This window comes from Melospiza melodia, chromosome 15, assembly GCF_035770615.1.
Source record: "Melospiza melodia melodia isolate bMelMel2 chromosome 15, bMelMel2.pri, whole genome shotgun sequence".
Lineage (NCBI taxonomy): Eukaryota > Metazoa > Chordata > Aves > Passeriformes > Passerellidae > Melospiza > Melospiza melodia.
In genome coordinates, this window is record NC_086208.1 from 17,274,197 (window position 1) to 17,295,552 (window position 21,356).

Genomic DNA, 21,356 nt, shown 5'->3' on the forward strand with positions numbered 1-21,356 from the left:
CTTTAAAGTAGTGTTTAAAAGTGCCATTTGACACTTTATATAAACATAAGCCCAGGCACGGTGCAGTAACAGCAGCAGGTGATGGCAAAGAGGGTAAATCCAGAAATCCCTTGTGGGGAGCAGAGCACCCTGGGCTGGGAGCGCAGGATGAGCCCCAACAGGGAGGAGGAGGAGAATGCCAAGGAAAGGGGATCAGGACAGCAATGCTGGGAGCTCCCTAAGCAGGGCTGGGCTCCTGACTAAACAGGGCCTTGTTCTCCAAGCAGGATTTGGCTCCCTCAGCTTGACTTTACTTCCCAAGCCTGGCCTTGCTCCCTGAGCTCGACTTTGTTTCCTGAGCCCGACTTTGCTCCCTTAGAAGGGCTTTGCTCTCTGAACAAGGCTTCGCTCCCCGAACAGGACTTGCTCCTGAAGCCGGGCTCTGGTCCTTAAGCCGGGCTTTGCTCTTTAAACCGGGCTCAGATTCCCGCCCAGGAATTTGGCGGGAGCCACCAGCAGCCGGCAGGGGGCGCCACGGCGCAAGGGGGCGGGGCCAGGGCCAGGGGCGGGGCCGCGGGTCCGGGGGCGGGGCCAGGGCTGAGGGCCGGGGCTGAGGGGCGGGGCCGGTCCCGGCGCCGCGCACACCCCGCAGCTCCCGCCGCAGCCGCGCAGCGCCCGCAGCCCCGGGGCCACCGCGCCCCGACCCCGCGGCCCGGCAAGATGTGGCGGCGCTGGGAAGCGGGATGGGACGAGAAGAGGGAGCTGCAGGAGCTCAACTCCCGCCTGCGGGTCTTCGTGACCCGCGTGCGGGAGCTGGAGGAGGAGAACCGCTTTCTGGCGCAGGAGCTGGCGGAGCTGCGGGAGCAGGAGCTGATCGGGCTCCAGGTGCCCGAGCAGGAGCTGGCCTGGCTGCGGATGCAGCTGGAGGAGCTGACCCGGGCGAAGCTGGAAGCGGAGCTGGAGCGGGACGGGCTGCGGCGGGAGCTGGAGGAGCTGCGGGCGCTGGGCGCGGAGGTGCTGGGGATGCGGCGGCGCCTGGAGCCCGAGTTGGCCGGGCAGCGGGCGCTGCTGGAGCGGCTGCGGGGCGAGTGTGTGGCCCTGGAGGAGCTGCTGCTGGAGCTGCAGGCCGAGCACGGGCACATGGCGGAGCGGCAGCGGCGGGAGGCGGTGGAGATGCGGGAGCTGCGGCTGAACCTGGCCGCCCTGCCGCCCCCCTTGGCCGGACTGAGCCTGGAGGAGCTGGAGGAGACCTACGAGATGCTGCTCAACCAGAGCTGCCGGGAGACCCTGCTGCGCTACCAGGAGCAGATCCAGGTGCTGCAGGAGCAGGAGGCGCAGCGCAGCCGGGAGAACCTGGAGCTGCTGCGGGAGGAGAGCCGGCAGTGCCGGCAGCACCTGGAGGATCTGCACCGCCAGGGCGAGGAGCTGGTCGCGCTGCGGGAGCGGCTGGAGCAGGAGATGCTGGCCCTGCAGGACCGCCACGGCGCCGAGCTGGAGGAGTACCAGGTGGGTGGCACATGGGCCCCGCTGCCGGGACTCTCCCGCTTCCCCTGGCACTCCTGTCAGTCGCGTTTTCCCTTCAGTTCTGGTCCATGGCGCGATGTGAGCCCGCCTTTCCCGTCCCTCCTCCTCGCTCTGCTCCGGGAGCTGCTAAAGCCGCTCTCGCTCGGTGTGATCCGGGCTTTCCCACCCCGCTTTCCCTCCTGGCACTGGGATCTCCCCAGGCTGGAGGAGGAGGTGGCCCAGCAGGAGCTTGGGCCCTTCTCAGTGTGGGGCAGGGAGTCCCTCAGAGCCCCTGAGGGGTTTGGGAAGAGCTGGGTGTGACTCAGAAGGGAGACAGTGACCCTGAGGACATCATCCCGGTGACAGGTGCTCCCTTCCCACCCTGCCCTCGGCAGGTGGCCAAGAGCATGGAGCAGGCACACGGCCTGGCAGGCTCCTGGCGGGGCTGGCAGGAGCGCTTGGGACACGGAGCGGTCCCTGGGAGCAAATGAACCGCGGGACACGGCCCTGAGGCTTCAGGGTGGCCTGTGCCCATCACAGAAATAATCCGGAATTTCTTCCTGTTTTACACCCGTTCCAGTGTGCCTTGAGCCTCAGGAAAAGCTTGTGGTCCCCAGCATAGTTAAGAAAACTTTGTGTAAAGGAGAGAAGATGCTGGAGGTGGATGTTGGAGGTGTCAAACAGGGTTAGAGCGTGTGCAGCTGAGGGTTTGTTTGTGTCAGGATGGTGCTCGGTGTGATGTGTGATCCCCCGTGTGTGTGGGAGGGGATCAGCTCCTGCCGGAACTGCGGAGTATCCGCTCATCCAGCTCCGAGGGGAGAGCACATATTAGATCATGCAGCCCATCCATCCATTTCCTGAGGGCAACATTTCTTTTGTTCATTGTTAGACCCTTTATTAACACCCTGCTGGAGCTCGGTGTGTGCCCGAACCCCGTGTTTGCCCAGCTTTGTGCAGATTATGGAGATGTTGGCAGCTGGGAAGGGACTGGGACCTGTGGCTCTGTGTGTGTCTGGTTTCTGTACTGTGCTGGATTGTTTGGAAGCTGCATAGTTTGCAGATGCTGTGAACTGAGACAGATTAGGTATGTAAGAAGTAATTGGAAAGGCTCTTTACTTTTAAATAATTTTTTTCCCGTTTTTGACAGGACAATTCATTCTGACAGTCGCATATGTAAACATTCCCAAAGCTGTAGGATGACATATGTAAATCCCTCATTAATTAAATCTATCCAACAGACAAAACCTGCTGAAAATGTAAAGAAGAAATAAAGCTCTTCATTTTTTCTATTTTATATTTAAAGTTTCTTAGATTTCCAAAACATGACCTTCTTGCTGTCTGTAATTTTTATTAGGGGTTTACAATGAGAGTCATCATTGCTCAAACTGAAAATGTCTAAATATGGAGTAAACAGAGCATTTTGTATAGCTTGCTGTCCATGCCACAAGTTTTTCTACTACAGTCAGTGAGAATGGCTTTTATTTAACTTTTTCAGCTCAGGGAGGTGTTTTTAAACCAGTTATCTTTATATCTGGTTGTACTTTTAAAGACTTTTCTTTGAAAGAGCAACTGGAGAAACCCATTGTAATGACAGCAATCTATTGCAGAAGTCAAATAATGAAAATCAATGGATGCCTTTGAATGATCCTGATGCAATGCTCCAAAATGGATTGTTGTTTTGACACCAACATCACAGACTTCTCTGGTACTTTCATGAATGTTTGGCATCTTTAGATTTTACAGGAAAAATAATTTCAAATCTTAGTAATACAACAAGAAGAAAAAAGTGTGTTGAAAATATCTGACCATTTTCACCAGAAATTAAATATTATCTAGATGTATATTCAAATATGTCATAGGGTTTATTAATTCTGAAGGATGTTGTGTTTGGGTTTAATGAGAAATGCCTTTTTGCAGTTGCCAGTCTGCTGTACATGAGAAATAAAATCTTTTGCTCACATCCAGGAAGAAAAATTATGGAATGCGTAGGAGCAGCTGTTTCAGGTTCCGTTCTTGGGATCAAAGCTTTTTTTCTCACTCATTTCACTTACTGGTTGAAGTATGTTCAGCATGGGTTTTAAACTGCTCTTTAAAAAGCATCAATTCCATGCTTATTTATTGTAGAGTGTCATGTAGAAATGATATGTATGTACAGATTAAAGTCAAGTTATTATTGTTCATTGCAGCTGCAATGGCAATTAGATTTATTCATATTTTCCATATATCATCCAGTTGCCTTATATGTTCATCTTTGCCTCCTGAACTGCCCTTATCCTCACTGAAGCTTTCAGCAGTGTTAAATAGAAAAAAGTATTTGAGTTATAATGCAGCTGAACCAGGCAGGCAGTAAATCATACACTGGAAAATTTTCACTGGTTCTGAGTGCTAAAGGGATGAACTCAGTAGGTCTCTTCCTTCTATAATTTTAACTGTGTGCCATGAGAATACTGATGCAAAAACTCCTGGTGGTTTGAAAACTCTGAATTATTTGGATGTAAAACCATCCATGGCCCATCCTGCTGCTCTGAAACGAGGCAGATATTTTTAACTGATAAGAGTGGGTTTAAGATCAGTTCCTGTGTCAGTGCTGTGAGCTCAGGAGAAGGAGAAAACATCTTGTCAAATGCACATTTAATGTTGATATGTCATGTGCCTTTCTCTGTGTAGCAGTTTCAAGCCAGGCAAGTGCAGGGTGAGTTCCTTCCCTGCTGAGCCATGAATGAGCCATGGGATCAGTAAATAGTTCCAGATGGAAAGGGCTGGGGCCTGGAATCCTCTATTCCCTCAGTAGGTACAGCTTGGACAACCCAAGTAAATTCTTTCCCTCCTGCTGCCCTTCTAAAATTTCCCAGTGCTGCCTGGAAAGGAGCACATGAAGGGTGAGAAAACAGTTTCTATTCCTTTACTTAGTCCTAGCAGGACGTCACAGGCATTTGGGGGCTGTGATTGATGTGGCTGGGAAGCAGATCTTTCCAAGAGAGTCCTGTGTGAAGAAAACACCAGATCTGCCAAGCAGAGGTTACCTTTTGCAAAATGGGTTTGTTGGCTCCCAATCTGCTGGACTTTGATGGATTGGCTCCTGTGCTTTTTGGTGTGCTTGGAGACAGGACTTGAGGCCAGTTGTCTTCTGCTTTATGTTTGAGCATCAGGGATGGAGGGCTGGGTGTCTGGCTGTCTGCCACCCAGTCTATAGAGTGTCTGCTCCCACTGGAATTAATTCCTTTGGAACTGCTGCACAGCTGGCTGGGCTGTGTGGCCCCTTATGGTAATCATGAACTCCAGCTCTTGGATCCCCAGTGCTCTCCAGCCCCATGAGCAGAATCCAGGTGGATTTTCAAACCCAGACTGCAGAACTTGGGGGTGAGGGACTGAAGCTCCTGTGTTGTTGGATGGGTTTGAACAGCCCCTGTCTTTCAGAGCTCCCCACAGTCTGTAGTCCAGTGTAGAAATTTCCTGTATGGATTCTTCTGGGACTGCATTTTAAAGCTCTGCACATGTATAGGTTATTCTGTGTTTAATTGTGGAGGCAAGAAACATCTGAATCATTTAACTTTTGTACAAGAGCTCTTAGGGATTGGTTTTCTTCTGCACCTTCTGCTGACTCCTGGTTCTGTTGCACCCTGGCCATTCTTGTTTTAAAAAACAGCACTTCTACTTTTCTTCCCTTCTCACCTCGGGGTTTTCCTTTGTGTCTGTGCTGTTCTTGAGAGGATTGTTCCCTCAGAGGTGCTGAAGGTCTGCCTGGCCATGGGATGGTGCCTCCCCTGGGTCTGCAGGAGGATTTTGGGGGGTTTTGGTGCTCTTTCAGATGCACAGATGTGATTTGTCTTCTGCCATAAAAAGGGAGTTTTAAGTACACTGAAGACTGTAGGCAAGGATTGTCATGTCAGGGGAAACATCAGTGTAATCATTTAGCAAGAGCTGCAAAGGCAAATGAAGAAATTCATGTGTTATATAGAGAACTGTACCCACGTGTATAGGCAAATATAGGCAGCTTCCTTCATAGAGCTTTCTTTTTTAGTTTTACTTAAAAAACCCAAAACTATTAATGTTTGACATGTCAGCACTTTATATTCTTAGTTCTTACTTCTGCCTAGCACATCATGCTGGCATTAAAAGCAGAGTCCCCTGCTGTATCTTCCTTTTTATGCTGTTGCTCATACTGTGATACTGGAGCACTTGCTGCCTATAAGTGATATATTTTGAATTTTTTAAAACTAAACCATCAGTGCCTTGATTTTCCAGTTTGATTGCAAAGCAGTTTTCAGGGTGAAATCTAAAATACACTGTTGTGAATTCCTGTTTAGTGTTGTACATGAGGTTTTGCTCTGTAAATGACATTTCAGAGTTCCTGCATAGTGCTGAGTGATGTGAACAAAACAGAATTGGGCCTTTGTTGATATTTAATTTGTCTTCCCAGCCCCCAGAACAAATTGCAATCTATAGCATGTTAGTTAGCAAGGTTAGATATTTGATATTGATGGATGGGCCTCAAAGCAGCTGTCCAAATACTGCAGAAAACTTGAAGGAATCACTGGAGGTTCATCTTTTACCTTGTGGGCACTGTGAGTATCTTCAGATGCTCAAATTCCAAAACTGGTTTGAAACCAGACATCTGTGGAGCTGAAAATACTGATAAGGTTCTCATGGCAAAGAAATTGCTGAAATTTCTGATCTCAAGTGTGATTTAAGTGTGTCTTAAAATGACCAAATGAGTCACATATAAGTCTTATGAATAAGTGTATTTTCCTTGCTATGTGTGCTTAATAACTTTTGCACAGGGAATCTGAATGGGTTTAACTGAAATAACTTAACCAGCTTAGTAAGGAATAAAATGAACTTGGCATAAAAGTTGCTTCAGGAACAAAGTATTCCAGCTTGTATATTGGGAGGTCATGGAGCTGATTTCTTTTGGTTTTTGAAGTGATAGAGCACTGATGTACTTTTGTAAAAGTTTTTTTTTTTAATTAAGATTTTTATGTTTTAAGGCATTGAAGTTTACATATTTTATGTTCTTTCAAAACTAAAAATAATTTGTTTCTTTTCAGAGAATAATTGATGCCCTGGAAGAAGAGAAGCAGTTCCTGACCATGTCCATCACAGATTACCTGAGGGACTACCAAGAGCTCCTGCAGGTGAAAGCAGGCCTCATCCTTGAAATTGAAACCTACAGGTAAGATTTGTGGTCACACTCTATTCTCTAGACAGAGTATAATTTAAATCCCTTTTTATAGATATGGGAGCCCCATTCATCCCCTTTCCAGCATTTAAAATACAAACAGTGACTTTGGGAGTCTCAAGGCTCTACAGCCATTATAATTCTTAGGAATCCTATTAAATTGGTACAAATATCATGGTATGTAAGAAACCTTCTTAGTCCTGGTAGAATGGATATCAGATTGGTGGGGATTTTGGGGGCAATATTTGGTTTCAAGCTGAGAAGACAATATTCCTAAATTGCAATCACTAAAACTTGAGGTTATGTAGTTGCCATCAACTTACATGGCACATGTCATTGTTTAAATATGTTAATTAGTGACCACCTGCAGCACTGATGTAAGCAGTGAGTTCCCCATCCTTGTTGCAGTTGTAGGATAGTGGGAAGATAACAGAAAAGTCTGTTTGATTAAGTCCTGGCTTTCTCCATCCTTGATTTGTTATGAAAACATGTTTAGATCAAGTGGGAGATAAGAGCAAACAACATTCCTGCTAATGAATCTTCAGGACTGTGCCTCTCTCTAGCCACTAAATAGTTATGGGGTTGAAAATCCAAGAATCATGATGTACATGACACAAAACTGATTTGGAATGAAAAAAAGTCCTAAATAAACCAAAACTGATGAACTGGAGGAAGACCCTTCCTTCTTGTAAAGATGATGTGTTTTTTCTACAAATAGCACAATATTTTCCACAAATTTCATTGAGATACTGATCTTCAAATATAGAGGGATGTGCAGTTATTACTGAGGAAAGGGATAATTTGTGAAAATTTATTGTCAGGCTACTTCTGTATTTTTTTAAGGAGACTGCCTCTGTCATTACACTGGATGCATTATTAATATTCAACCTGTGTAAATAGATGGGGTATTTCCAGTCAAATATAATACATGCTTCTGTGTCCTAAAGCATTAATGCTGTGTCCTGAGTGTGAACCAGTAAGTCTGGATAAAGAGAGCACCAGCTGAGTTATGGGTGAGGTGTGTGGACTGTCAATCCACTGATGCATTTGAAATTTAATTTCAGTTGCACAACTGAAAATATGGGAAACTTGAAATAACTTCTGACTAGCTTGATAAGGAGTAGTGAGCGGAGAATGTCTTCGTGAAAGAGCACCAGCAGTCTGTTCAAGAAGCCTTGTCTGCAAGGAGGCACAGACCAGGGCTGGTTTCTGGAGGAGATAAAATCACAGACAGTGGGGGACAAGTAATCTGCAGTCACTTGATAAGCAGCAGTGTGTTGCTTGATGTTTGGGGACCCCTGTGATCCTTTGAAAGCCAGCAGTGTCTGGAGCATTACTGTGGAAGTGGTAGCCAGCTGTGATCCTTATCTGTGTGTGTTAATTCTGTTAACTTTGCTAAAAAACATGATTCTTCTGAATTTAATCCCAGCTCTGTTGTTGACTTTCACTGCTGTCGTTAAACTTTCTCCCTTGGTTTATTCATCTGCAAAACAGGATTAGCACTGTCACAATAACAGAATTATCAGAGTTGTTTGGATGATTAGTATTCATCCAGAAGTAGGAATGATAATGCCCAGATATTCAGTTGTTTGAAAACCTTGTAAGCCCATGAAATTCTGGAATTTCTCCAGAGTTGTATCACTGATTATCTGAGTATTATTGGCTTGTCTAAGCCTGCCCTGGTTATAGAAAGGACAACAATTCAGCATCACCTGCAGTGTGTTTGTTGTCCAGTTAAGAAGCTCCTTAATCAATAGGGTTTCTTCATCTGGTGGATGTGAGTGCAGCTTGGGTCACTGATGGCCTTGGCAAGGCAGATGCCAATGGAAAAATGAGCATCTGCCCACTGAACTTGGGATAAGAATAAGAGAATGGGCCTTGCTACAGATAAAAAACTTCCAAATGCCAGCAATCAAAATTCTTTTAAAATATCAGAAGCTGAAAAGCTATTGTTTTGTGGTTTTACATTTATGCAGTTTTACCTATTCCTCCTCTTCTTTTTCTCCCTTTATTCAAGAAAATAGTTCATTCCTTCTTGTGTGTCTCTGTCAACCCTGCTGTGGGAGGACACCCAGGCAGTAAGGTCAAGTAGGAGAATTCTGGACAGCTCACTCATGTGCTTTTTCAAATCCTGTTCCTCTCCCACGTCCTTTTACCCGTGGAAAGAAGGGCATGTGAGCACAGCTTCAGTTGGTTTTCACAGAGGATGCTGCCATGTACCCTGGCTTATGCAGACTGGAAACAAAAGCCACCAGTTCACACTCAGTCCAACATCCTGAACTTTCCATGGGCCCACCAAGGCCCTGGCATTTCCTTTCCTCCTGGCCCTATAGGTTGCGGGTGTGGTAGCTGGACTTGGAGCCTTTTTGCCTCCCACCCTGTGTTTTCTCTTTGTTTCACAACTCCTACAGTTCTGTTACAAGGTCAGTTCTTTCCATTAGTCACCATTGCTCCTGGAGTGGGAAGAAGGATCACTGCTGCAAGGAACACCCTTCCTTAAGGTCCAAGTGTATTTCCTCTCTGACTCTGCTCACCCTTCCTGCTCTGGGAGCCGAGATTCACTTAGGAAGAGAAGTATGTGGCTTTGTGGAGTTACACCTCATGGGAATATTCATTCTTAAGCACTTTTCTCACTGTTGAAGTAAATATTTATCAAGTGTCTCACAGTTTTGTTCTGTGTCCTTGGAACCCTTCAAAACCACAGCTACTTAACTATGCTTAGGTTTTATTTCCAGAGAGAAGTGGTGAATTAGTCACCCTGTAAAAATCTTGATTTTAAAAGGAGATAGAAAACCTGCCTAGAATCTGAATTTTTCTCAGACCTTTCTCCTTAGCTAGCAGAAACTTCTCTTCACATAGCAGAGGCTGCCTAGAGCCTGTACCAATAGGTTCAGGAGCTTTTCTGTCCTCTCTAGAATATGTTGCTGAAGGGTAAAATATTTCAGTTTGAAATTCCAGTGTCATACAAATGTTCTGTTCAGGTTACCACCCTGCATTCTGAAGCACCAAAGGCTACACAGCTTTATTCCCATGGTCATTGTTAGGATCTCTGAACACGCTTGCCAGTGAACTTTGGCTTGTGTTCCTCCATCAACACTTCTGACCCTTTCCATGCCTTCCTCTCACTGAATTATCACCAGCATTAAGCTCCTCTGAGCCACTCACCACAGCTTTTTCAGTCAGTCTCATTTCTTCCTCTTCATAACTTGTACCATCCAATAGGTTCCACTCCTGTATGGGTTTCATTTTGAGAACATACTGAGTTTGCAACACCTGGGGAATTTAACATGCAGTTACCTGCTGTTGTTCACACTCCTTGTCCTCCTATCCTGGGAGGATGGAAAGGGATGTGGAATGGCCTTGATCCCCTTCCTGGAGAGGTGGGGATGTTTTCTAACTCTTTAGCAGACACCCAGGATAGAGAGGGTGAGTTTTTATGCCTTGCTGGCCAACTGCCTCATCTGAGATTTTGGGTTTCTGTAGTTGAAATTAAGTCATTACTGTCCTGAATGTCCATAATAAAATTTGCACTGCATCCTTTTGTTCTCTCCCCACCCCAACCACTTTATCTCCTCCTCCTGCTCTCATGGACTGGTTGTTTCTGTTGTCATCCAGCACAGGCTGACGAGCATGGCCCTGCTAACTTTAGATAAATGCCATTAATAATGAGATGAGCTAACGGTGCAGTTGGATTATTTTCTGGTCACACTTAAATTAAGTGTTAACAAAATAGGAGTATATGTCATTGGGACCTGATTTCCAGGAAGTAGCTGACATGGTTAATTTTTTTTAGAAGAGTGCTGCTTGGGGCAATGTCTTTTTTTATTATTACTATGGCTACTTAAAAGTTCATACAGTTGACATTAATTCTTTGGGCAGTTTAAGTTTAAAAGCAGGCCTTACCACCAAGAGATTATTATTAGGAAAGGATGCAGAGGAATAGAGAAGCAAAATGACTTGCATAAACTCAAGCTATGGTCAAACTGAGCAGCACAAGCTGCGTTTGCTGGCTCAGTACAGTACACTGCTCTTTCTCATGCCAGTTTAGTAAGCCAAGCTCAGTTTAACATTTTCTTGGTTTCTGATAAGCATGAGGTCATACATATTATGAAGTGCCCAGTAAAATACTGATTCTCTGTCCCAGTTTTACAGAAGTTTGAGGAAGCTTTGCCTTTCACTTTCAGTAGTAACACTTCAGATCCAGCTTTTCTGTGGGCTGCTGCCCTTTGCCATATACAGTTACCTCCTGGAACTTATTTTTAGTGACCTCATAGGTTGCTGCAGCAACTGAACAACTGTTGTTTTAACAGCAGCCAGAAATCCTTAGTCAAACTCCCCACATTCCTGCTTTCCTTCGTCATGGTTAACACTTTCCCTGCCAGCCCCTGGATGTGTTTCTGCAGCGTCACCACCAGCTTCTCTGGCAGATCTGTCAGAGAAATTTGTTTGGCACTCGCTGGCTCCATCAGATCAGATGTTTGGTCTTGGGAGCATTACATGTGTTGAAGGGATCTAATTCCCATGAAGCTTTTCTCAGCTTGGAGAAAGATAAATTACTTTTACTGTGGGTGTTTTCAACTCAAAAAATAAAAGGAAAGATGCCCATCTGAGCCTGTTTTAGGTAGTTCTAACCTGGCTTTTCTTCTGGATCTCGACAAATGCATCAAGGCTAAGAAAACCTTGCTAATGATATTTTGCTGGTGCCAAAGTGATCGGTCATGGGAACTGTGAAATATACAAGTGATGTTAAAACACCTGCTTTGTTAGTTTTGACATAAATGTCCAGCAGAGGTGTTTGTACCCCAGTCCTGAGTGGCTTTCAGCTCCTGCCCTGGGGACGCAGAACCCTTGGCTATCACAGTCCTCCAGCCTTACTCCTGCCAGCTTTGATGTTGCAGCTGTGTCTTATCAGTGCAGAACATCTGGCATTCCCAAGCCCAGAAATGCTGGTAGGAGCAGCATAAACCCACCAAGTTCCTGTGCTGCCTGCAGCCTTGCCTTGCTCAGGGCATGACCTGATGTGGCATTTCCAGGCTGCTGCCCTGGCGCTTCCTGGAAGTGTGGGAGCTGTTGGAGTGTCACTGCCAAAAGGGACAGGGACACACAGAGAGGGCATTAAAGGAGACCAAGCAGTTTCTGACAGAGAGTATTTCCCCACTCCTTTTTTGTGAAATGTGTGATGTGCTGATTTCCAGTGGAATAGGAACTAAGAATAGTTAATTTAACACTGTAAATTGTTTCCTCCAGCAGTGTGTTTGATAGCAGCAGTTATACTTTCCTTCATTTTTCATTTCACAATGATACAACTTGCAAATCCTCCTGTAACAGTTCCCTCATATCACACTTCAACACCACCTTTACTACTCTTTTACAAACAGGAAGGTTGCTGTCATTTTTTTTTTTCATTTTGACATTTTTTTTTGTAAAACATCTTGCCCAGAGAAACTGTGGCTGCCTTATCCCTGGAAGTGTTCCAGGCCAGGTTGGATGGGACTTGTTGTCACATTCCACCATTCCAGGTTGCTCCTACAGGATAATTGTTTCAATTCCTAAGACTTATAAATGTAAAATATTATACTTATTGTTCCCAATATTTTAATGAAATGCCCTTTGTGTTTTGCAGAGCTTTGTTAGAAGGGGAGTGCAAGCCATGGATTATATGGAGAGAAGAGTATGCAGGGAAATTGCCTCAAGGTAAAATATGAATATTTTAAAACTAATTTTGAATTAAATTAAATACAACTGGAAATCATTATGTTATACTCTTCCTGATGTATATTTTTATGGGTGTATTGCAAAGTGAATATTGAATTTGTTTTGAGTGTTAATATTTTAAATCAACATATTGCTCTTCTATGTGAGATACCTTATAAAATCATGGCTTGAGTGGAGGACATAGGGAGTGATGTTTTGTAGCTCTAAAGAACTTTTGGATGTCCATAGGTCTTAAAAGAGTTCTGAAGTATAAAGCAAGAGGTGTTTAACAGAACATGTAGTTAAAAATAAGGAGTTCATCATCCTGAGGCATTGTGAGTGTTAAAAAGTTCATGTGGGTTTAAAGAGATATCTTAGCAGAGTAATGAAAGACAAATCAAAGACTTACTAAACATAAAGATACCATTTCTATCTTAGGAGCTGCAAATCTCTGGAGGCTGTGAGAGTATACAAGGGAAGTATCACTATTTACTTGCCCTGTTCTTATACTCTTCCCTGTGTATCTACTTTTGGTCCCTGCAAACAGGGTTTTAGATAAGATAGACCTTCACTGTGACTGCTGTGGACATTGCAATTAATAACAGAGTTAATCTGGATAATACTCAGGAGTTTAACAATGTGGGGTCATTACTGTAGTCCCAGAAGACATTTGAAGGCTGTGTGAGCAAGAGGCTCAGGCTGAAATGCTCACAGAGATCTGCCTGTGCTGTTAAATTATGAACATTGTGTCTTCATCTGGACAGCAGAGTTTGGATCTGGACTAGCCAGTACTTCTGCAGACAGTGCTCAGCATATTCACAGAACAGGGAAGGAATTACAGAAATAATACAGGAGACACTACCAAAAGTCAGAGAAGATGTGGTAGCTTTTTAGGAGTGAGAGATGTGTGTGGTGCAGTACTGGTTGGTCTTACCTGTCAGATATTCTGGAACATTGTATTAATTTCTACAGACAGATCCTAAAAGGTTCTTTGTTTCTCTCCCTTGTTGTTCTTTACTGTGAGGCTATGAAGGGTTGTATTTGTGTTTGCAGTTTCTAGTACGTGGTGGGAATGTGCCCTTAAATGTCAATAGGAACTAAGAAACTTCAGTAATGAAGTAAAAAACCCAGCCTGTGATACCAGCATACATTGTTTAATAAGAAGTTGTAAATGAACATCAGTATACATATAAAAAGTGTAATTCCTCAATAAATGCCACAATACCCAGTAGTGCACAACAGGTCAAATTAGCAAGATCTTGCAACTTGAGAAAAAGCTTTGCTTTCAGCTTTAATGTAATTTATGCAGAGACTTATTTAACAAGCAAAACCTACAGGAATGCCTGTACAAAGCTCCACTGAAAATGAAGACATTATTTCTTTCATAAAATATAGTGCATGTTTTCATAGTTCATGCCCTCTATTTGATGATATTTTAAATACAAACCATTATTTTAATGCTTGGTCACCTGTGCTCTCTTTGCAGATCTCATAAACACTTTGTATACAAACTACACTGATATTTATTCTACTTATCAAGAAAGTAATAGAAGTAAAACTTCGCCAGCTCCCAGGATCACTGACACGAGGCACAGAATGCCAGTGACAAATATGAGCAGCTCTGCACATTACTCAGCCCACTCCACACTGTCTGGATCACACACAACAACGGGGGGAAGAACTTTTGGAAGGGACCTGCTTGGTTCAACATATCGCCCTTCTACGACTGTCACAAAGGATGAAAGAATTGTAACAGACCACAAAGAGCTAAGAACATTTACTCCAGACTACAGTAGCTGGAGAAGCACTGAAATGCAGCAAAAGAGGATTCCAGAAAGGAAGAAAACAGAAGTTACAACTTCATCCACAGTATCTTTTTCAAAAGAATCAACACATGCTGAAAGATCAGACAAGGACCACAAGCCTGATGCTGAAAGAAGTAAACCAGGCTTCACTAGATTTCCAGCTTATGAGCTGATTACCAATGCAAAACCATCTAAATATGAAGAAACTATAATTGAAACTCGGACCACACTAAAAGACAAAAGAGGAGGCAGCAAACCAACCGATGAGAAGACATCTCTGCTGAAAGAAAAAGATAAGCTGGATAAACAAACAAAGGATGAGAAAAAGAAAACTGATGAGAAATCCTTTATAGAAGAAACTGTCGATTTTGGGAGGAAGACTGAGCAGAAAAAATATATCCATGAGGAAATTAGCCAGAAGGTAATAGACAGTGATATTTCTGCTGCAAGAACTTTGAAAAGGGAAGCAACCAAAAAAGATGCAACTGTGACCTCAGAATCAAGAAGCAAAGATGTCATTGAGATACCAATCACCATTGAAAGTCCTGTTCCTGACAAAGAGGCTCAGAGAAATAAAGAAATAAGGGTACAAGGTGTTAAAACTTCAATAGGAAGAGAAACAGATGAACATGCAACTCAGTCTGCTGAAACTCGCCAAGTGAGGATTTCAGAAGCAGAGTCCAGTGTGGAAGATCAAGAGCAAATTAGGGATGGGAGCCATAAAATGGGGGCTCTGCCAACTGAAAGCATAGCAGAGAATATTGTTGCTGACATTCTTAAAAGTTTCACACACTCTTCTAGTTCACAGATGTCAACAGACACCAAAGTGACTTATTTTGATAAGAAAGAACAAGAAGATGAAGGGAAAATAAAGACTGAGTTCACAGTGCAGTCTCAAGTTCAAGAAGACATAGCCATTTCTGATGAAGGTGACTTAGGACATCTATCAAACCAGGATGTTAGAAAAGTGATTCGAGAGGGTGTTGAGGGAACTCCATCCAAAGAGGAGATAGAAGATATTGTCCATCATGGCCTGAAAGGAAGCGAGAGCGGAAAGAACGTGTCTGTGAATGTGGAGATTGTAGAGGAGCCACTGGATTACACCACTGATGAAAGGAGTGATTTTTCAACGCCTTTCCAAGTAGAAGAAGTGGAGGATTCATTCCCTGAGAGGGAGAGGCGTTATGGTGAGGAGGAACAAAATGTCACCTTCACGTATGAAGATGTCAAAAAGAAGAAACCGCGCCATGAGAGCTTCACTCATGTGGAAGAAGTAACTGAGGAAGATGACTCACCTATTGAACAGAAATATTTTGTATCTGTTCCTGATGAGCATCCTATTATTAATGAAAAAGATGATGACTCAGTCTATGGGCAAATTCATATTGAAGAAGAATCAACTATTAAATATTCTTGGCAAGACGAATTTTTGCAAGGCACACAAAGTAAGAGAGAGGAAGGTGCGAGGTCTCCAGAAGATACCTACAAAGTGGTGGGGGAGGAAGCAAGTGCCCATATTTTAAAAGAGCATCCTCCTGAGGGTGAAAGATCCCATGTTGAATCCATTGTCATTGAAAAAGAAATTAAAATTCCCCATGAATTTCAGACTTCAATAAAAGGGCTTTTATCCAAGGAAACAAAAGACCCTAAACATCAGTTGAAGGAAGCTTTGGAGCAGTTGGAGGGCAGTCTCCCAGAAAGTGTGAAAGAGGAGCTCTCTGCATTAACAAAAGACAGCAAAGTGGATGCTAGTAACTTGGCATTTGATATCAAAAAAGTTGATCAGAAGGAGGAGGGGGGCTCAGTGACCATTGTTGCTGAAGTCAATCTGTCCCAGACCCTTAATGCTGATGAATTTGATGTAGATCGGCTTGGTGAAGTAATCACAAGCGAGAAGGAGAAGGCAACATTACACTCCCTGAAGAAAGAGAGCTCAGATAGGAGCAGTGTGGAAGTTTCTTCCCAGAGTGACAAATACAGTCCTTTTGCTGACCAGGAGATCTACAGCTCCTCCACGACGAGGCGCAGTGGTGGCACTGGCTATCACACCACTGAAAGGGTCGTTTATGACGGTTCAGTTTCGGAAACCGCAGATTATGGAGAGGCCTCTCACTCATCACAGTCAGCTGATGAGAGCAAGTCCCAGAGGCGTGTCAGGGTTGGCCCAGCAGAAGTCCAGGGGTTTGAGCAGGTCCTGTATGAAGGGCCGGGTTCTGAAACGCTGGAGCTCAGTGCCTCAGAAGATCTCGTTCAGAGAGAGGGGCTGTCAGAATTCAGCCAATCTGTGAAGCACTTCAAACTGGGCCCCAACGAAATCCAAACCACAGAACAAGTCATTTTTACAGGCCCTATTACTACAGTTGTAGAAGAGATGGATTCTGGAAATCTTTCTCAGAAGGTCTCCACAGACTTCAGCAGGACCACAAGACGTGTCACGGTAGGATCAAGGCAAATGACTGAAGGAGTGTCTTTTGAGGGGTCGGGTTTGGACTCTGTGGCACTCAATAGCTCAGATGGCTTTTCCCAGGCTGAAGGGGCTGTGGATGTCAGCAGATCAATGAGGCACTTCAGGCTGGGCCCAAAAGAGGTTCACACTGAGCACGTTATCTTTGAAGGGCCCATCTCTGGTAAAGTGGAGGTCAGCAGCACAAGGGACTTCTCACAGGCAGAAAGTTCAGTCAGACAAGTCCAGATGGGTCCCCAGGGCTTTATGACAGCTGAAGAGATCATCTACCAGGGGCCTGCCTCTGAGCACACAGAAATCACTGAACTGGAAGACCAGACCCTTTCAGGAGGCTCAAGAGCCTTCAGGCGCGTTAAAGTAAGTCCTGCAGGAACTCATGCTGAAGAAATCATCTTCTCAGGACCCATTGCTGGAGTGGTGGAAGATCTTTCACAAATAGCAGAGTCATCTGAGAGCAGCAGCTCTGTGAAGCATGTTAAAGTAGGCTCCAGGGAAACAGCTTACACTTTCCAAATGGATGTTTCCAATATGGGTGGAACATCTGCAGAGCAGCAAGGGGCAAGGCTGGTGTCCATCAAGCAAGAGCCTTCTGCTGGTCAGCCACAGGTCATTGTTGAAAGCAACCAGCTTGCAGGAAATGAAAGCACAAGAAGTGGCTACGTTCTCTCCAGTTTTTCCCAAGATCAGGGGGAAAAGGTGGTGGAACAGTCATATATTGATCAAACTGTGCAGTTGCAAAGAACGGTCGGACAAAGGTCGGATACTTCTGAAGAGAAGAAAGTCGCTTTTGTCTACCTGGACCATGAGGAGGAAGATGATGAGGAGAATGATAATGATGGACAGTGGTTCTGAAAGGACTCTCTGATGAAGCCTACATAGCAGTTTGTTTATACCTATTTTATATTATCCTTTTTTTTTTAAAGAGAAAAAAAGGGATGGGCAAGCACTCAAACTATTTAGATTATTAATGCTGGACTGAGAAGTGTTGAATTTAAGCCTCTATTCAGCACATTTTATTTTATTGGAAATTTTATTTTTGGGAGAGATCATGCTCTTAATATTTTTCCTCAGAGTTCTGTGTCTAGTATTTTCAGATTTTTCCACCCATAGAAACAGGAATTTGCTACTGGGGAATTCAAAGGATTCTATTTTTCTGTTTGTTTTATAGCACACCAACTATTAAATGTGTGCTTGCATATGACTTTTCAAATTAATTTTTTTCTTAATACTGTATTGTACTTGGTTACTACAATATTACTATGCAATTCGATTTGAATCTCAAGCTACTGACCACAAATTTAACAGAATATGAGACTGAGTGGTAGTAGCTGATTTTCAGTTCCATTTCTGTGTAGTTATATGCAATACCTAATGCATACATTATAAGAGACCGTTATTACAGCTATAAAATTAAATATGATCCTGTAGGATCAAACTAAGCATAGCAAGACTTGACAAAAGTGACATTATTTTTATAGCTTGAATGCAGTGCAAAAAGAAAGAGGTAACACTGAGGTAAGAATTTCTCACAGTATTCCAGGTGAGAAATAGTGAATTTTATGGTTAGACAATAGTATATTTAATATATATCTAAAATGAAAACAAATTTAAAAACTAGACTGGATGGTGTTCCCACTGAGGTAAGGAGAACTCCTTACAGAATCAGTGGCTGTGTACATTAGTAACCTCAACTTCCTTTGCAGTTCATGGGTTACCTGATACTAGGTATTGCTAAAGGCAAGTGTGAAGAGTCAAACATGACTACATAGTGCCTAATTTCCTAACACAGTGAAATTAGCTGATATGTGTCCTGTTAGAAGGAAACTTTTACAAATGACATTGATGACGCTTATGATCATTGTGTGTCAGCTCATTTCCAGATAATCCTTTGTTTACAAACAAGATGTCCTTTTCAATCACTCCCCCTGCAAACCCAACCTGAGATTTGAATTTGTTTTTCTTCCTTTTTTTTTCCTCTGAATGTAACGTGTGCCTTAGGCCAAAGTTGCCTTCTACTTAAATCGTTTGCAAATAAGCTAATTTCACTTGAATTGCACATTGGTTGAATGAAGGACATAATTTCACTTTATAATTCAGTGACTTTATAAGTTCAGCTTGGAAGCCAGCACAGCACCACTGGCTGGCCTGACCTGGGCAGTGCTGGCAGTAACAAAAATAGCAGCCAAAATATTGTCACTGAGGTAAGGAATACCATACCGGACACGTATGGAAGTAACAAACAGAGGTGAGAAGCTGCTGTTTCTGCACACACACACTCACAAACACAAGCACACACTCACTCACTGTGCCCACCTCTGCAGAGCAGACACACACCTGGCTGGGGAGGCTGAGCAGTGCCAGCCCGGCCAGCGCCGACTCCCAGATTTTCTTCCTGTGGTTATGTAAGCCCAGTTTTGTGTGTGCTGATCCATCCTAGAATCCAGTTAGACTATCTTAGTCTGGCATGACTAGTCACTTTTCAGATTCCTTACTATTAACAGAAGTAGATTTCTCAAAGCTGACTGCTGCTTTATACTATGAATGTAAATGCAAAGCTGAGAAGCTCCGTGCTGACTGACATATCCTGCTCTCTCAGATATAGGACCGTTTAATCCATGTGTGCCTTAGTTTTACTAAGTTTGAAACTGTACAAAGCTATTAATGTTCCAAAGATTAACTCATGAGGTTTGTCTGCACTGCAAAATTTTCTGAATGTTTTCCTCATTTTGTCTGGAATCATTTGTCAAAATTGAAAGTTCCACCAACAGCTGGAAAATGAATAGGAAACTGAGTTGTGTAGAAGCACTCAAGGCATGTAATCTAAGCTTATTTATACTGTTCACTGTGTAATAGATAATATTTTTTTCAAAACTATTCCTATAGGCTCAGAAAGAGCCTGTGCTTCTATTTATAAATAGGATGTTAATTATTATAATACTTCTAATCTCATCCTATATTTTTGTTTCCTTAGTTGACTGTATGACTTTAAAGGTGGCAACATCTCTGTGTTTAATAATCATGTACAAGCCAGAATTTTCCAGCTAGGTGCCATACTGCCAGTAATCAGATTCTGTACTTCAAGTATCAAATAACTGCATGAAGGAAGAAGTCAGGTCTGTAGTAAGCAACAGAGGTAAAAATAATGAGGTAAGTTTTCTTGCAATTTTATTCAAGACTTACCATTCTCTGTAAAGCAGATACAAGAATATCTGCAGAAAATATATTTAGCAACCAACAAGAAGCTACTTACAATGCCAAGCCCATTTATGAATACATTGTGGAATCTTTGACAGATTCAGGTGCTCCTTAGGAACAGTGATGCCAAAACTGTTCTGTTTATCTTCACCTGCTGGGAGGATTATAAGGTAAGGTGAGGGAATAAACCAGTGAGGAGCAAGTGACTCATAAAATATAGGTGCCCTTAGCATTGAAGGATTTAAAAAAATTAAAAATCAGTGTTGCTTCCACTGAGGCAGCAACAGCTCTTCAGAAATTCCTTTGCACATCACTGTCAGATGCAGTAGGTTATGCCAAGATACATTTCTGTTTTGATAGTCTGGAGGAAAAATTTGTTCAGTGAACTTCATTTAAGAGCAGGATTTTACTCAATTATTGGGAAGCTAGGTTATTGCAGAGTACTGGAAATGTGCATTAGCATGACTTTAAAAAGATTTTAACATTTCAGGCACAGTTCCTTCGCATTAAGAAAGCCTGTGAAAACAAAGTTGCCTCACATATAAAAATTCAAGTTTTAAAAAGGTTTTAATATAAGCAACCCATTTTCCACTTAATTCTTACTAACCTGAGACATTTAGACATAATGGTAACTTTTGGATAATTCTGCCTTCAGACAGCAGAGTGTATTTAGGTGGACAGACATATCCAGCACCCCTTGTGGCTGCATGTGCAGAACTGGTGCTGTAGGTCCATGAATTACTAATGAGAGCAAACATAACCTACTCCCTGGTGTACTAACTTACTCAAGAATTATATCCTGTGGCTGAGCAGGTTGGTGACACACCCTCAGTCAGCATGCACTTCTGAAGCTTACTCATATTATGCTTTTTATTAAATAGAAATAAAAACTTTACCGCTGAGTTTGGGTTAAACAAAATGCTTTTAAAATATAATTAGCATTTTAGGGAGGGTAAAAACTCTGTATTTCTATGCTGATATAGACCAGAAGTGGGGCACTGTTTTTTCAAATGTGTAAACCACTGGTCTAGGAAGCAAATAGAGCATAGAAGATCAAGAAGGATGTGTGAGATAGCGAGAGCTCGGTGCTGCTGGTGTTTGTGAACAGCACGTGTTTCAAAAGACGGTCAGAATGTTGAACCTGGGTTTGTTGATGTCAGCTGTGTGAAACTTTGCAGGCAGCTTGTGTTCTGGTCATTTGCAATGAAACTGCGTTTTTTGTGGTGGTATAAGCTTTGTGATTTTACACTTTTTCACTCTTGAGTATTAAACAATGAAAATCAATGCAGATGTTTCTCTTTCTTCCTGTCTGATGTTTTTAAGGCTGCACTGTCCAAGAAAAAGGACTTAATGTCTGTAAATACCTTGCTCTCAGGTTGGGCTAATTTTGGTTCAAAGAATGAACCTCATTTTTCATTCCAGCAAAGATTCACCTCTTTCAGGCTGATCATAGAAATGATGGCAGAACATGGCATATTCCTTATTCCAACTGCACACAGCACGTGGGGAGCAGCAGTGGTTGTGGGGTGCCACAGGT

At 43.2% G+C, this 21,356-nt stretch overlaps 1 protein-coding gene across 1 annotated transcript; it reads left to right on the forward strand.

The window, feature by feature from the left end:
- The first annotated feature begins 657 nt into the window (after positions 1–657).
- SYNM (synemin) lies at positions 658–21,103 on the forward strand. Its single transcript, XM_063169912.1, has 4 exons — positions 658–1,485; positions 6,531–6,655; positions 12,285–12,355; positions 13,842–21,103. Exons 1-4 carry the CDS (start codon positions 700–702, stop codon positions 17,474–17,476), a joined length of 4,617 nt encoding a protein of 1,538 aa, XP_063025982.1. The 5' UTR covers positions 658–699; the 3' UTR covers positions 17,477–21,103.
- Positions 21,104–21,356: the final 253 nt, after the last annotated feature.